General features: G+C 38.5%; 1 protein-coding gene across 1 annotated transcript in view; it reads right to left on the bottom strand.

The window, feature by feature from the left end:
• The window catches only part of CHUK (component of inhibitor of nuclear factor kappa B kinase complex), a 44,485-nt gene that overhangs the window by 20,141 nt on the left and 7,547 nt on the right, over positions 1-16,797 (bottom strand). The window contains exons 3-11 of the mRNA XM_007939964.2: positions 16,509-16,623; positions 15,758-15,827; positions 14,626-14,714; positions 12,820-12,909; positions 12,572-12,696; positions 12,292-12,399; positions 7,360-7,495; positions 2,328-2,522; positions 487-589 (exon numbers count right to left, since the gene is read on the bottom strand). Coding sequence (XP_007938155.1) covers positions 487-589; positions 2,328-2,522; positions 7,360-7,495; positions 12,292-12,399; positions 12,572-12,696; positions 12,820-12,909; positions 14,626-14,714; positions 15,758-15,827; positions 16,509-16,623 — 1,031 coding nt within the window. The remainder of the gene's footprint in view (positions 1-486; positions 590-2,327; positions 2,523-7,359; positions 7,496-12,291; positions 12,400-12,571; positions 12,697-12,819; positions 12,910-14,625; positions 14,715-15,757; positions 15,828-16,508; positions 16,624-16,797) is intronic.

Raw genomic sequence — 16,797 nt, 5'->3', positions numbered from 1 at the left:
GCCAAGATAAGTCTAAAAAGATATAACAACTAAATGTAACGTAGTAAGTCAAAATCGACTTGATGGTACAGCAAGTGAAGGTGACTGATCAAGAATTTATTGCAAGTAGGTATGGTTCAATTTAGTAGGGACTCATTCAAGAAGGGGCTCAGTTAATCATTTCTAAGTAAGGGGAAAACAGTTGTCTGAGCTCTGGCGGTAGAGTGGTTAAGCCATTTGGCTGCTAACCAAAAGGTCAGTGGTTTGAACCCACCAGCTGCTCCATCGAAGAAAGATGGGCAATCTGCTTCCTTGAAGAGTTATAGCCTTGGAAACCCAGTGGTGGTCACTATGAGTCAAAATTAACAGCAGTGAGTTTGGCTTGGTTTAGAGTTGTCTGTGACTTGGACATTGGGTGTTTGTAACCCAGGGAATGCCTATGATCCTGTCAGAGTCAAAATTGTATTATTTCAGATATAAGCTCAGCAATAAACACACTATACTTACCAATATAATTTACACAGTCAGATAAACTTCTGGAAGCAAATGGGCCTTCATACACAGTCTTGCTTTTATCAAACAAATAAACCATATAGCTATCACAGCCTCTCTGAAAAAGATACCAACAATTAAAATTCTACTAAGATCCTCAAAAATCCTAGGTTCTCTAAAGAATTAAGCACTAGATTTCCTACATTGAAATACAAATGAAGAGCTAATGTGCATTAGCATAACCCCACAGATTTAGGGTCTAATTTTTATAGTGCCTAAGGTATATGAAGGAGCTCTGGTGGTGTAGTGCCTAAAGGATTTGACTGCTAACCAGAAGGCTGGCAGTTCAAACCCACCAGCCACTTCTCGGAAGGAAAGTTGGGCAATCTACTTCCATAGTGATACTGCCTCGAAAACCCAAGGAGGGGTCACTATGAGTAGGATCTGACTCGATGGCAGTGAGTTTGGTTTTTCAGTTTAAGGCATGTGACTGTTAACCAGAAGGCTGGTGGTTCAAACCCACCCGGGAAGGAAGACTGGGCAATCTACTTCCTTAGAGATACTGCCTCAGAAACCCAAGGAGGGGTCACTATGAGTCAGATTTTACTCGACAACAGTGAGTTTATTTTTGTTTAGAAAAAATAAAAAATTATGGTATGGGCTAAAGTAAAAGACATTATTACCAGACCCAAAAGGACAAAAGCAAAAAGTGATAACCCCCTATAGCCATACAATGGAAATATGATTCAGTAATCAACAGGAATGTGAACCTCAAAAACAAAATGGGAAGTGAAAGAAGCCAGATGTAAGACACTACATATCATACAATTCCATTTATAGAAAATGTGCAGGAAAAGCAAATCTATAAAGAAAGATTAGTGGTTCCCTGGGTCAAGCAGATGGGCACTAACAGTTAATGGACATGAGGGATCATAATGCAATGATGGAAATGTTTTAAAACCAATTTATGGTTATGCCTGCATACCTTGGTAAATTTACTAAAAAATATAACTGAATTGTACACTTGGAATGGGTGAATTACATGATATGTAAAATACTCCTTAATAAAGTAATAAAAAGAAAAATGTCTTGGCCACAATCATATTTTACCATCCACATATCCTCAGGCAGGGCTTAGACAGCATGCCTAATTTCAAGCTGTTAGGCTTCACGTAAGGAGCTCTGATGAAGCAGCGGTAAAGCATTTGGCTGCTAACAAAAAGGTCAGTGGTTTGAACCCACCAGCTACTCCATAGAAGAAAGATAAGGCAATCTGCTTCTGTAAAGATTTACAGCCTTGGAAACCCTATAGGGCAGTTCTACTCTGTCCTACGGCTCACTATGGAATGGAATCAACTCAATGGCAATGCGTCTGGTTTGGTTTTTGGTTTAGGCTTCAAGTAAGAGAAGCCTTGGTGGCACAGTGGTTAAGCACTTGGCTGTTAACTGAAAGGTTGGTAATTCAATCCCACCACTCCATGGGAGAAAGATGTGGCAGTCTGCTTCTGTGAAGATTTACAGCCTTGGAAACCCTATGGGACAGTTCTACTCTGTCCTACAGTGTTGCTATGAGTGGGAATCAGCTCAACAGGAACAGGTTTAGGGTTCAAGTACAAGAAGGAAAAGAAAGAGGGAGGACAGAACTGCCACCAATGAGAAAGTAATACAAAGTTCAAAACAACAAATGTTCCATTTATACCTTCTTCATCTTGCAAAGCAGTGATAAAAGTAATGAGTAGGATAAAACTAAAAAAATTATAAGATATGCACCAACTACCCCAGAAACTCCAAGTATATAATCAAAAAATGCAGGGCATGCAATCTCTTTATGCAAACAGAGTTTAGAAGTCTCTTACAACTCCATCTAGGACACATTGAGAGGCTGGTTTCCGAGGGTCCAAAGAAATTCCCGTCTCTGAAAGCAGCTCTTGAGAACCAGTGCTTATTCCAGTCTCACGCTCAATACGAGACTGTAGTGAATGAAGACTTTCATCAGGAGGCAACAAAAAAGAAATTATCTTTGCAGAAGTCATATTGAGAATGTGCACTATCTGTATAAATAAGAAAAAAGATAAAGGATTATCAATCACTTGCTACGTGAAAGATTCAGTGCTAAGTACTATAAGGGGAATGTGAGTAAAAAGGCATTCATTATTTCTGCACTAAACAAGGTTCAACATTCTCCAGAGTGAAATCTGCTTTGATAATTATAGTGACATTCTGAAAACTGAAAAGCAGAATTTAATTTTCTACTACAACAGAGGTTAATTCCAACAAATAAAATTCCAAAGTTCTAAGGATATAAAGGAGCTCTGGTGGTGTAGTGGTTGAAGCATGTGGCTGCTAATGAAAAGGTCGCTGGTTTGAACCCACCAGCTGTTCTATGGAAGAAAGATGAGGCAGTCTGCTTTCAAAAAGATTTACAGCTTTGGAAACAACAATGGGGGCCTCTATGAGTCAGAATTTATTCAATGATAGTGAGTGAGTTAGTTTTTTTTAAATTGTGATTTGGGTGAAATTTTAGAGCAAATTCATTTTCTACACAACAGTTCATACATATTTTGTTTCATGATATTGATTGTAGTCCCTACAGCGTAACAGCTCTCTTCCCACTTCCTCCCTGTGATTACCTTTTCCCTGTGTTCTTCTTTCCTATGCATTCTTGCCTTCTAAGCTATCTCCCTGAACAAATACTGCCCTTCTGCTCTCTGATGGTTGACTGTTCTAAGAAGTATACCTACAAGGTGTAAATGTTCACCATATATACTTGTCTATTTTTGGCTGGAAACCACAAAAGTCAGTTCAATTCCAGGCCCCAAGTTTTTTTTTTTTTTTTCCCAAGGATGCAACAAAATCAAGAAATAAAAATCCCGATTCAAGAAAGCAATAATTTATTCTCAGAGACATATCTAGACATGGAAGGAAAACATTCCCATTTATGAAGTATTTAATAAATGCATTACATTTCACATAATATTCCCACTGATTAATCTTCTAACCCAATTTTGGGATGAGGGAGAAACCGGGGCTCTAAGAAGTTAAATAACTTGTTTGGGATCACACGGGGCTAACTGGTAGAGCTTGACTCTTTTATCTGTCTGACTGCCCCATAATGCTTCAAGAATAATCTTCTAATAGAAAAGCTAGGCCTCTCTTTAAACAAAAAAAAAATGTTCTCATTTTTCAAATAACTCAATCAAATACCAGATCAGTTAAATGACTGCTAACCAAAAGGCTGGCGGTTCAAACCCACCAGCCACTCCTCGGTAGGAAGGTTGGGCAATCTACTTCTGTAGTGATATTGCCTCAGAAACTCACGGAGGGGTCGCTATGAGTCGGGTTTGACTCCACAGCACATAACAACAACAACAACAAGGGCCCAAAGTTAGACAAGAAAACTACTTCACTGCTCTCACCTAAAGTCCCAGTAAAAGCAGTCTGATGGAAGAGAAACAATTACTCCAAGGGAGTAGTGGACCATGTGAACCTCAGTCTACATGACCCTGAGCTCAGAAGAACTAGATAATGCCCAACTACCACTGTCAACCACTCAGAAAAGGATCAGTGTAGGAGATCCTAGATAGAGGGGGAGAAAAATGTACAACAAAATTCAAAATTATAAAAAAGACCAGGCTTCTAGTAGACCATACAAACCTCAGCCTACATGACCCTGAGACCAGAAGAACTAGTTGGTGCCCAGCTACCACTGTCAACCACTCAGAAAGATATCAAAATGGGACATTCTGGATAGAGTGGGAGAACAATGTGCAACAAAACTCAAAATCATAAAAATGACCAGGCTTACTGGTCTGACAGAGACTACTGAAAGCCCCAAGACTATGGCCCGCAGTCACCCTTCAGGCTTGGAATTGAACTCACCCCTGTAGTTTCCAGCCAAACAACAGACAGGTGTATAATGTGAACATTATACTAGATAGGTACACTCCTTAGAACAATTAACCACGGGAGATCAGAAGGGCAGTATTTGCATGGAAAGATAGCTCAGAGGCAGGAATACACAGGAAAGGACCCAGGGAAAAGGTAATCACAGGGAGAAAGTAGGAAGAGCTCTTACATTACAGGAATTGCAATCAGCATCATGAAACAAAATGTGTATGAACTGTTGTATGGAAAATGAATTTGCTCTGTAAACTTTCCCCAAATCACAATAAAATTTTAAAAAAGTAATCTGATATAGGCCAAATAAGTGAGAGGCTGAGTCGGGTGGGGCACTGTCCAGGTATCCAAAGACAGCCAAAGAGTTGAAGGTCAGTCTTTTGAATACAACATGATTTTAAATTCTCTTCCACTATTCCTGAAAAAGCTATGCAAATTAATGTATCAGTTTCTCTGTACCTTATGTTGAATGACACATGAAAATGATTAAAATGATCTCTGTTTTATAGATCCATCGACCTATCGTCAGCTGATCTTTGACAAAGGTCCCAAATCCATTAAGTGGGGAAGAGAATGTTTGTTTAATAAATGGTGCTGGCAAAACTGGAGATCCATTTGCAGAAAAATGAAACAAGATCTGTACCTCACACCACACACAAAAACAAACTCCAGATGGATCAAAGACTTAAATGTGAAACCTAGAACTATACAGTTTCTCAAGGAAAATTTAGGCTCAAACTTAAGGGCCCTAATATTTAGTATAAATAGACTACCAAGCATAATTCAAAATGCACCAACAGCAGAAGAGAAGCCAGATGATTGGGACCTTCTAAAAATTAAATGTTTATGTGCTTCCAAAGACTTCTCCAAAAGAGTCAAAAGAGAACCTACAGATTGGGAAAAAATATTTGGTAATAACGTATCTGACAAGGGACTTATCTCTAGAATTTATAGAACACTCCAACACCTCAATAACAAAAAGACAAACAATCCAATTAAAAAATGGGCAGAAGACATGAACAGACACTTCACCAAGGAGGATATTCAAGCGGCCAACAAACATATGAAGAAATGCTCACGATCATTAGCTATTAGAGAGATGCAAATCAAAACAACAATGAGATACCATCTTGCTCCAGCACTAGTATCAAAGTTCAACAGGACAGAAAATAACAAATGCTGGCGAGGTTGTGGAGAGATTGGGACTCTCATACACTGCTGGTGGGACTGTAAAATGGTACAACCATTGTGGAAAGCAGTATGGCAATTCCTTCAAAAGTTGGAAATACAAATACCATTTGACCCAGCCATCCCATTACTAGGTATATACCCTAAAGAAGTGAGAGCCATAACAAGAACAGATATATGCACGCCGATGTTCATCGCAGCACTATTTACAATAGCCAAAACTTGGAAACAACCTAGATGTCCAACAACTGAGGAATGGATAACCAAACTTTGGTACATTCACACAATGGAATACTATGCAACGCTAAAGAATAATGTAGAATCTGCAAAACACCGCATAACGTGGATGAACTTGGAGGACATTATGCTGAGCGAAATAAGTCAGTCACAAAAGGACAAATATTGTATTAGTCCGTTATTGTGAAAGTTAAGGAAAGGTTTATATATTGGAGGACGTTTTCTTTGTTGGTTACCAGGGGTGGGAGGGAAGGGGAGGGAATGCTGTTAGATAGATAGAGATAAATATTGATTTGGGTGAAGAGAAGGGCAATGTACCAAATGTGAGTGACCAATATGGCAGCATTGAGGATGAGAAAGACAGAGAGAGTTACATGGGCAGTACAAACAACAAATATGAACCCCTTTGCAAATACAATACTGAGTTGTCAATGAAAGCAAACATGGGTATAGGGACGGATAGATGGGTGAACAAGCTAAACAATTATGTATGTCTAAATGGAGAGTGTATCCAAGATCATATACAGGGTTGGCAGACAATGGGCCTCTCAGGGTGCAGAAGAGTATGAAGGGATGGACACTGGGAGGAGGTAACTATGGGGAGGAAGTGGGAGGGGAGCTGCTGCATTGTAAATTTTGGTCAATGACATGAGACAAAGTATATGTGAACTGCTGTATGAAAAGTGAATTTACTCTGTAAATCTTCACCCAAATCCTAAAAAAAAAAAAAAAAAAAATGGTGTTACAGAAATACCAAACTGTATTGCTAAACTGAAATTAAATCCTTTCTTCATGTACACTCCAAACGTCTAACAGGGTTGTCAGTATTTCTCTTAGCAGACCATAAAAGGCTTTCCTTTAATATATAACAACTTTCTATGTTTAAAAGGGGGGGAGGAGCAGGGAAGGGAATCTTCAAAAGTGACAGCCTTACAACACAAGTACACCACAGAGACCTTCCATGCCCTCTCAGCCCCGGCAGATTTCATACTATGACAGCTACCACTGACAGCAACAGTAGAAACTTAGGGTGAAAATCCTGCATTGAACATTTACTTTACACAGGATCTATGTCAAACTAGGGTAAGTGAGCATGGCATCCCACTCACCAAAGCTCTGAGCTGAAAGGAAATAAAAGAAAGGCAGAGGAATAAGTCTCAAATGTATTCATCTGTTCCCTCGAATATTTAGAAAGAAGAATGACAAGGCATTTCAGAAGATGAGATCAGCAGTTCATGTTGCATGAAAGACAGAGAGGGGAGCACGTACAGAGGCATGAAGTTAGGAGGGAACCTTTCTCACCACATCAAGTCTAATACGGTCTGACCTAAGTGAATGAGGTGACAGTGGAAAATCTAAAAGATACTTCAAAAGAGTAATCATCAAAGACCCCTTAGAAGCTGAAGTAAGCGGAACGCTTGCTAAAGAAATAAAAAGCACTAGCTCTATAAATATTTTCTTTTTCAATAGAAAAATCTGGAAAGATTGTTAAAATAAATGTATGCTATTTTCAAAATAAACTTTAATTTCAAAAGGTCTCACAAAGTAGACACCATTAAAACTAACCTTCAAATTCAGAATGTGATCCATTAACATAAAACATCTTGGCTGCTTCGAAACAAGATCAGTGGGTCCCCCTCTCTGCTGAGGATCCCAATTCAGCATTAATTGTAGCCAGTTTTCCATGGGTTCTACTATTAAACTAAACATACAAAAACAGGGTAAAAATCATGTTCTATTTTTCCTTCAGTATATAAAAAAATACAGGCCATCATCCATGGGTTATAAACATCTCATTTCAGATAACTCCTATTTGCCCTTCAATGCAGGACTTTTCAAACCATTTCTGTCATGGCTGGTAAAGTGAAACAGGAACAGACTAGAATTTTTAGTTTTGTGCTTTGTCACAGTAATGGAAATGGGAAAAATGATGGGTTGAAGCTCTGAAATGGAAGCCTTGGAAGAGGCATAATGAACCCTTTCAGGAGCCTAATGCATGAGACCAGATTATAGACAGGACTGTGGAGAACCATTCATATTCTAAGGGGTGTGGTTGGCCACCATCTTCAAAGCCCTGTTTTAATGTCATCTGCCCTCACTTTGAAATGATTGAACCAACCCCAAGCCCAACTTGCAACAAATTGTTCATAATCACCTCACTTGGTGGATGTGCTGCTTTAAAATCATTAAAAAGGCTTCCATCCTTTTCTTGCAGTAAAGGAAGGTAAAAAAGAATCCTATTCACCTGTTCTGACTGAGCTACAAACTCTTAAAAGACACAGGAAATTATCTCCTTTATAAACCAGACTGCCTATAATTTTACTGGTTGCCATTTTCTTTCCCAATGCCTGTCTGTACCATTTTATACCTATTCTCAAATAGTAATGAAGTAACAGGGACCAACCTTTTCCATAAAACAACAACAACAAAAATAGATATTTTAGTTGTAGTTGTTAGGTGCTGTCAAGTTAGTTCTGACTCACAGTGAACCTATATATAACAGAATGAAACACTGTCCAGTTCCTGTGCCAGCCTCACAATTTTTGCTATGCTCTGGTGGCATAATGCCTAAGGCATCTGACTGCTAACCAGAAGGCTGGCGGTTCAAACCCACCAGCCACTGCTCAGAAGGAAGATTGAGCAATCTACTTCCACAGTGATACCACCTTGGAAACCCAAGGAGGGGTTGCTATGAGTCAGATCTGACTCAACGGCAGTGAGTTTGGTTTGGTTTTTGTCTGAGCCCATCATTGCAGCCAGTGTCAATCCATCTCATTGAGGGTCTTCCCTTTTCTCGTTGACCCTCCACTTTAACAAGCATGATATCCTCCAAGGAATGGTCCCTTCTGACAACCTGACCAAAGGAGGTCAGTCAGTCAGTCTGCCCATTCTCACTGCCAAGAAGAATTCTGGCTGTACTTCCTCCAGGATAGATTTGCTAGTTCTTCTGGCAGTCCATGGTACCTTCGATATTCTTCACTAACACCACAACTCAAAAGCATCAACTTTTCTTCAGTCTTCCTCATCCATTGTCCAGCTTGCCATGCGTATGAAGCAAGTGAAAATACCATGGGTTAGGCACACATTAGCCTTCAAAGAGACATCTGTGCTTTTCAGCACTTTAAAGAGGTCTTTTGCAGCACATTTGCCCACTGCCATATGTCACCTTATTTCTTGACTGCTGCTTCCATTGGTGTTGATTGTGGAACCAAATAATATGAGATCTTTGACAACTTCAATCTTTTCTCCATTTATCATGATGCTGCTTATTGATCCAATTGTGAGGATTTTTGTATTGTGAGGATTTTTGTTTTCTTTATATTGAGATGTAATCCATACCGCAGACTGTAGTCTTTAATCTTCATCAGTAAGTATGTCAAGTCATCTTCACTTTCAGCAAGCAAAGTTGTGTCATCTGCATATTTCAAGTTGTTAATGAGTATTCTCCAATTCCAATGCCATGCTCTTCTTCATCTTCATGTAGTCCAGCTTCTTGGATTATTTGCTTATCGTACAGATTGAGTAGGTATGGTGATAGGATACAACGCACTCTGTTCATCATTTTAAACCATGCAGTGTCCCCTTGTTCTGTTCGAACAACAGCCTCCTGGTCTATGTACAGGTTCTTCATGAGCACAATTAAGTGTTCTGGAATTCCATTCTTCTCAATGTTATCCATAATTTGTTATGGTACACACAATCAAGTGCTTTTGCACAGTCAGTAAACCACAAGTAAACATCTTTCTGTGCTTCCAGCACAGTAAACCACAAGTAAACATCATTCTCTGCTTCCAGCCAAGATCCATCTGACATCAGCAATGATTTCCCTCATTCCACGTCCTCTTCTGAATCCAACTTGCATTTCTAAAAGTTCTCTGTCAGTATACTGCTGCCACCATTTTTGAATTATCTTCAGCAAGATTCTACCTGTGTGGGATTATTAATGATATTGTTCAGTAACTTCCACATTCTGTGGGATCACCTTTCTTTGGAAGGGTAAAAATATGGATTTCTTCCAGTCAGTTGGCTGGCTGTCTTCCAAATTTCTTGGAATAGATGAGTGAGTGCCTCTAGCACAAAATACATTAGTTGAAACATCTCAACAGGTATTCTGTCAACTCCTGGAGCCTTGTTCGTCGCCAATTCCTTTGGTGTAGCTTCCACTTTTTCCTTCACTGGTTCCATTGGTTCTTCATCATATGCCACCTCCTGAAATGGACAAACATTGACCAATTCTTTTTGGTACAGTGACTCTGTGTATTCTTTCCATCTTCTTTTGATGTTTCCTGCATCATTCAATATTTTGTCCATAGAATCATCCAATATTGCAACTTGAGGCTTGAATTTTTTCTTTAGTTCTTTCAGCTTGAGAAACGCTGAGTGTGTTCTTCCCTTTTGGTTTTCTAACTCCGGGTCTTTGTACATTTCATTATAATAATTGACTTTGTCCTCTCAAACTGCTCTTTGAAATCTTCTGTTCAGCTTTTTTATCTTGTCATTTCTTCCATTTGCTTTAGCTACTCTGCACTAAAGGGCAAGTTTCAGAGTCTCTTCTGGCAACCATTTTGGTCTTTTCTTCCTTTCCTGTCTTTTTAATGACCTTGTGCTTTCTCCATGGATGATGTTCTTTATGTCATCCCACAGTTCCTCTGGTTTTCAGTCATTGGTATTCAATGCATCAAATCTATTCTTAAATGGTCTCTAAATTCAGGAGGAATATAATTAAGGTCATATTTTGGCTCTTGTGGACTTGTTTTAATTGTCTTCAGCTTCAGCTTGAACTTACATATGAGCAGTTGATGGTAAGTTCCACAGTCAGCTCCTGGCCTTGTTCTGGCTGAAGATATCAAGCTGACCACTGCCTCTTTCCACAGATGTAGTTGATCTGATTCTTGTTTACTCCATCTGGTTAAGTCCATGTGTACCGCCTCCACTTATGTTGTTGATGAAAGGTATTGCAATGAATAAATCATTGGTCCTACAAAATTCTATCAAGAGATCTCCAGCATCATTTCTATCACCAAGGCCGTATTTTCCAACTACAAGTGATTCTTCTTTGTTTCCAATTTTTGCATCCTAATCACCAGTAATAATCCACACATCTTGAATGCATATTTGGTCAATTTCAGACTGCAGAAGTTGGTAAGTATCTTCAATTTCTTCGTGTTTGGCTTTGGTGGTTGAAGCGTAAATTTGAGTAATAGTAGTATTAACTGGTATTTCTTGTAGGTGCACGGATACTATCCTACCACTGACAGCACTGCACTTCAGGATAGATCTTGAAACATTCTTTGTGTCAATGAAGGCTACACCATTTCTTTCAGTATGTCATTCCTAGCACAGTAGATCATATGGTTGTCTGATTCAAAATGGCCAAAACCACTCCATTTCAGCTCATGTGTTCCATTTCATTTATCATAACTTCCAGTTTTCCTAGATTCATACTTTGTACATTCCACAGTCTGATCATTAATGGACGTTTGCAGCTGCTTCTTCCCATTTTGAGTCATACCACATCAGCAAATGGAAGTCCTGAAAGCTTTATTCTACCCACATCATTAAGGTTGACTCTACTCAGGAGGCAGCTCTTCCCTAGTTGTATTTTGAGTGCCTTTCGACCTGATGGGCTCGTCTTTTGGCACTATATCAGAAAATGTTTCAGGGCTATGCAAAAAGTTTTCCAGTAATGTATCAGACAGTGTTTCACTGCTATTGATAAGTTTTCACTGGCCAATTCTTTGAGAAGTGGATGGCCCCTTCCTTCTTCCGAGTCTATCTTAGTCTGGAAGCTCCGCTGAAATCTGTCCACACTGGGTGACCCTGCTGGTATTGAAATACCAGTGGCACAGCTTCCAGCCTCAGAGCAACACACAAGCCACCACAGTATGACAAACTGACAGATGAGTGGTGGTAAATATTTAAGTTAGTTTATGGCAATTCAAACAGATGAGTACAGTTTCATTCTCCATGGAACCCACACTTACTTCTTTATCCCAAGAATTTTCTTATCACATAAGCTAATCAATTGAATGGCAACGGTTCTTGTTTCCACTAGACCTGTGCTGTCCTATAAAGCACTCACTATACCTACTTTCAAGGCGCTCTGGTAGCGTTGTACCTAAGGCACTTGACTGCTAATCAGAAGGCGGGCAGTTCAAACCCACCCACCAGCCACTCCTCGGGAGGAAGGTTGGGCAATCTACTTCCGTAGTGACACCGCCTCAGAAACCCAAGGAGGGGTCGCTATGAGTCAGGTCCAACTCAACAGCACATAACAACAACAACAACATACCTACCTTCAGATTAATTAAAAGTAAATAAAATTTAAAATACTAGCCACCTTTCAAGTGCTCATAGCCTCAGTGGCTAACACAGATATAGAACATTTCCATCATCATAGAAAGTAACTAGACAATGTTACTTGAGGCAGACAACTACTCTACTGTTCTTACGAGCCTGGAAAAACTTGGGCAAATTGCTCAATTAAAACACACTTACCTACAAAGGTTATTTGGCTGAGGTAAATGGCTACTGAACCGAACTTCTCCTGTCATCTCTTCACATGCAAATATACACTTTGGATCCTTCTTCTTAATCTTCTCATGCCTATAAAACAAAAGCTGTCAGCTGATAACCTGATTCTGACAAACACTCTAAGATTTACTGCCATCAGACTTTATTCAATGTGTATTTTAAAAGATAACCATACCTAATTAGAGAGAAAAATAAAAAAATTCCATTCCCATTAAGCATGCCAAAGTTCACTTCCATTTCTTACCAGGTAAATGGCTGGAGATGATGCAAAAAAGGCCTATATCCAGCAATACATTCAAACACCATGGTCCCAAAGCTCCAATAATCAACAGTGGCTGTGTAAGGCTTATTCTCAAAGAGCTCTGGGGCCTTGAAAAGAGAAGATGCTTTAAACACCAACACTGTATAGAAAAGAGTACTTTATGTCTGACTACTATATACATGACCAATGAGACTCGTACACACTAAAATTCAAAGAAATATATGTCTCACCAGATACTGCAGTGTTCCCACAAAAGATGTACATAGACTTCCTTGATCAACATCTTTGGCATATCCCAGATCAATTATTTTATGCAGTATCTATAAAATAATATGACAAAGTATGTTTTAAATGGTTGAGAAATCTGAAAAAGAAAAGCTGTAGAGAAAATGCTGGTAAAGAGCTTAGGCTCTGGAGTAACAAGTTTCAATTATGAACTCCACCACTTACTAGCCATGGGATCTCGATTGTTACTTAACCTCTGTTTTCTATATAATGGAACTGCAAACAAATTAGCAGGGTTCAATGAAATAGTGAAGGTGAAGAGCTTAGCACAGTGACTAGCACATGGTAAAAATTAAATACAGACTGGCTATTAATTTTTATTTTGCTATAGTCAGTCAGAATAAGCTTGACCCATTAAACTGGAAGACAGAGGTTAAGGGTAACTTCCAAACTTGAAGAACCATCTTAAAGTTGATCAAATGTAAGTAAACACCTCTCTAACTCCACTCCATTTCAAGAATGTCCTGAAATCTTTGGAAATAAAAGAGAGAAATGAAAGGTTCCTAAGAGAAGAGTGTCACCAAAGTTCCATCACCTCCAACTGCCCACCAATTTCACTAACTAGTCTGCCAATTCAATTCAACACTGAAAGACAGGTAAGATTGGAAAAACCAATTCAAGGTTAAGACTCTTAGTTTTAAGTCTTTACTGAAATGGAACTTTCATGCTAGAAGCAAGAAAGAATTTGAATCATTCTGATAAAAACCAACATTTCAGGAGTCAATTTACAATTTCCAGTTATTTTCAAGGATTTATTTAGGATTATATAGAAGCCAGTACTTTAGGGGAGGAAAATGGTATTAAAAAAAAAACACACATTTTTTTTCTTAAAGCTGACTCACAATGTGTGTGTATATTGTGTGTGTGTAGATGTATTTCATAAGAGCAAAACAGTAAGGAGTAACAAATTATTTACTCACTGCCTACTATCTCTGATAAATATTACGCTGGAAAAACAGAAGTTAAATAAGACAGGTACAGTTCCTTCTTTAATGGAGCTACCATTTAGCTGAGAAGGAGACAGCTTAATTTACAACTATAGTGCAGTGTGGTGAGGACTGGGATAGAAAAAGTATAGAGCGCTGTGGGTACAGAGCAAAAGCACCAAATCTAAAAGACCAACCACATCAGGGAGACTATATTCAGTAGGTATTCTGGAGCCACTCTGACAAGAATATACCACAAATGGGATGGCCTTAACAAACAGGAGTTTATTTTTACAATTTGGAGGCTTTAAGTCCAAGTCCAAAGTGCCAGGCTTTAGGGGCTGGGTGAAAGCCCCTCAACCCTGGAGTTCAGCTCTGCCTCCTGCTCCCAGCCCAATGAAGCTAGAGGCATTTCTTCACTCAGACAGCTGCTGGCTGCTGGGGCTGAGAAGCCTCAAAATTGACAAGTAAAAAGGCACAGTCCTGATGTTACCAAACCACACACGGCAGGCCGTTAACCTAAGTCCACTGTAAGTCCCAAGGTCGGCAGAACATAACAGGTTGCTGAGCAATGACACAGCTGCATGCAGGGTCCAAGCGTGTCACCGGCTAGAGACCATTCCCAAAGCTGCTGCTTATATACGGAAGCAGACCACATACCCAAAGCAGCTACTCAGCTGCTTGTGGTAGATCCCATCATGGAGTTGACTGCCACTCTCATCATGGGGAGTAACTACCACCAGCTGCCCAGCCACTCAACCAGGTCCAGCCAAGATGACACACAAACATAACCACACAAGGAACATTTCTTCAAGTTTTACCTACCTTCCCACCAACATCCTGAAGAACTATGTTTTCAGGTTTTAGGTCACGATGTATAATTTTGTTTTCATGCAAATATCGAATCCCAGACCCTAAAGTTCAAAATGTATTTAGAGGTAATAGAAAACACTGAGTTAAAAATAAATTCATTTCACATTTTGTACAGATCTGCTGACACTCAACTTTACACGGACCATCTTAACTACACAACTAATGATATTATAAGGTTATAAAAATTCAGATTTTTCTCACAGAAAATCTGGTAAAGTTAACTAATACTACAGAATTAATTAAAATGTATGCTCATTTAACTTATGAGCATTAACATTAAAAAGAAATGAAATAAGCAATTGAGAAAATCCCTATATTTACCCTTATAGCCTTTTCCTCCCACTTAAATCAGCCTCTTCAACTAGACCTTGGCCCCATGACCTAGAAAAGAAGCACAACTAAATTTCTTGGCTTTTGATCTTCCTCTAAGGGCTTACCAAAATCAAACCTATTACTGTCGAGTCAATTCTGACTCATAGTGACTGTATGGGACATAACAGAACTGCCCCATAGGATTTCTAAGGCTGTAAATCTTTATGGAAGCAGAGTGCCACATTTTTCTCCTGTAGAGGAGCTGGTGGGTTCAAATGCCAACCTTCCAATTAGCAGCCAAATACTTTAACGACTGCACAACTAGGGCTCCTTCTCCAAGACCCTATGTACTGGTTATTTTGGGGATTTTTCAAAAGTAATTCTGATTAAACAGAGATTGTCACCCTAAGAGAAGACTTTGGAATCTATACCCAAAACAGATGCAATTCTACTGTAAACAAAATTACTGTGTTAATGAAAGAGAGTAAAAATTAATAAGGTCATTTTACACCATTCTTTTGACAGCAACCAGAGTATCAATTAACCAAAGATAAATGCCTAGCCGAAAAAGAAAAAATTTAAATATCTTAATTTTAATTTAGCATCAATATTGTTTTTTGATTTCTTATAGATGTTAAAAAAAAAAAAAAAAATCTATGCTTTGTGTAGTATAACAACAATTTTCTTTAATTCCCAAGTAGTAAGAATACAGAATCTTCTAAGGACCAAAGGGGCATTAAATTACAATGATAATTTCATATAGATTACATACCTATATCACTAAGTAAAGAAAGTATCTGGCTTTCTTTAAGTCCACAGCAATTTTCTGGTTTGTTGAGTAGCTAAAGAAAAAGAAAAAGAAGTTTAAAAATGTGTATGATCGATATTGCTGGGCAAAAATAGCTATATAAATTAATGACTATAAGCTAAGAGAATATTCAAATGAGAAAATAAACCATTATAAAAGAAAACAAAGGAGGGAAAAAATGATCAAATCTATACTGAGGACATGCCAATCCAATATGTACCTTACTGATGACAAAGCTCATAAAAGTAAAGAAAAAGGGGGAAAAGTGTGAACTTGGTTAAAAAAAAAATCTCAGATATAGATAAAAACAGCCACATGGGAAGATTCAAAATGAGATGTGACTAAAAGATTTGCAATAGATAAAGTAACTTTTTTATAAGCACCTTAAAATGAATACTGACATATTCATCTAACATCTATTATACTGTTATAAATAAACAAGCAAAAAAATATATGCTCTAAATCAAAAGTTGGCAAACCTTTTCTGTAAAGGGCCAAACAGTAAATACTTTAGGCTTTGCAGGCCATATGCCACTCTAACAGGAAAGCAGCCTAGATAATACGTAAAGAAATGATCATGACTGTACTACAATAAAATTGTCTTTACAAAAACAGGGTCAGGCTGTAATTTTCTGACTCTTTTGTTAGCATACTGAATGTGATTCTGCTAAAATTCATGATTTACTATCTCATCATCTCAAAACATCCACACTACCTTCCGAAGATCTCCTCCAGAACAGTATTCCATTGCTAGAAGAGGCACACCATTAATTAAAATATTCAATTCCTCAGGAACATCACAGGCCTTTACAACATTAGCATGGTTCAACCTAACCAGAAAGGGAAAACATGATGAAAAATTTGAAAGGGCACTGGGTTTGAACTGGTAGTTAACTGGGGACGGGGGAAAGGGTCACTGTACTTTCTTACTTATGTAATTAAAAATTCATACTTTTTAGGAAATAAAATATAGACAAAAATACAATCACTAAGGAGCTCTGGTA

This window comes from Orycteropus afer, unplaced genomic scaffold (assembly GCF_000298275.1).
Source record: "Orycteropus afer afer isolate SDZICR_OR568_19922 unplaced genomic scaffold, OryAfe1.0 scaffold00064, whole genome shotgun sequence".
NCBI lineage: Eukaryota > Metazoa > Chordata > Mammalia > Tubulidentata > Orycteropodidae > Orycteropus > Orycteropus afer.
Note: the sequence above shows the minus strand (reverse complement) of the source record. Positions and strands in the feature narration are given on the sequence as shown.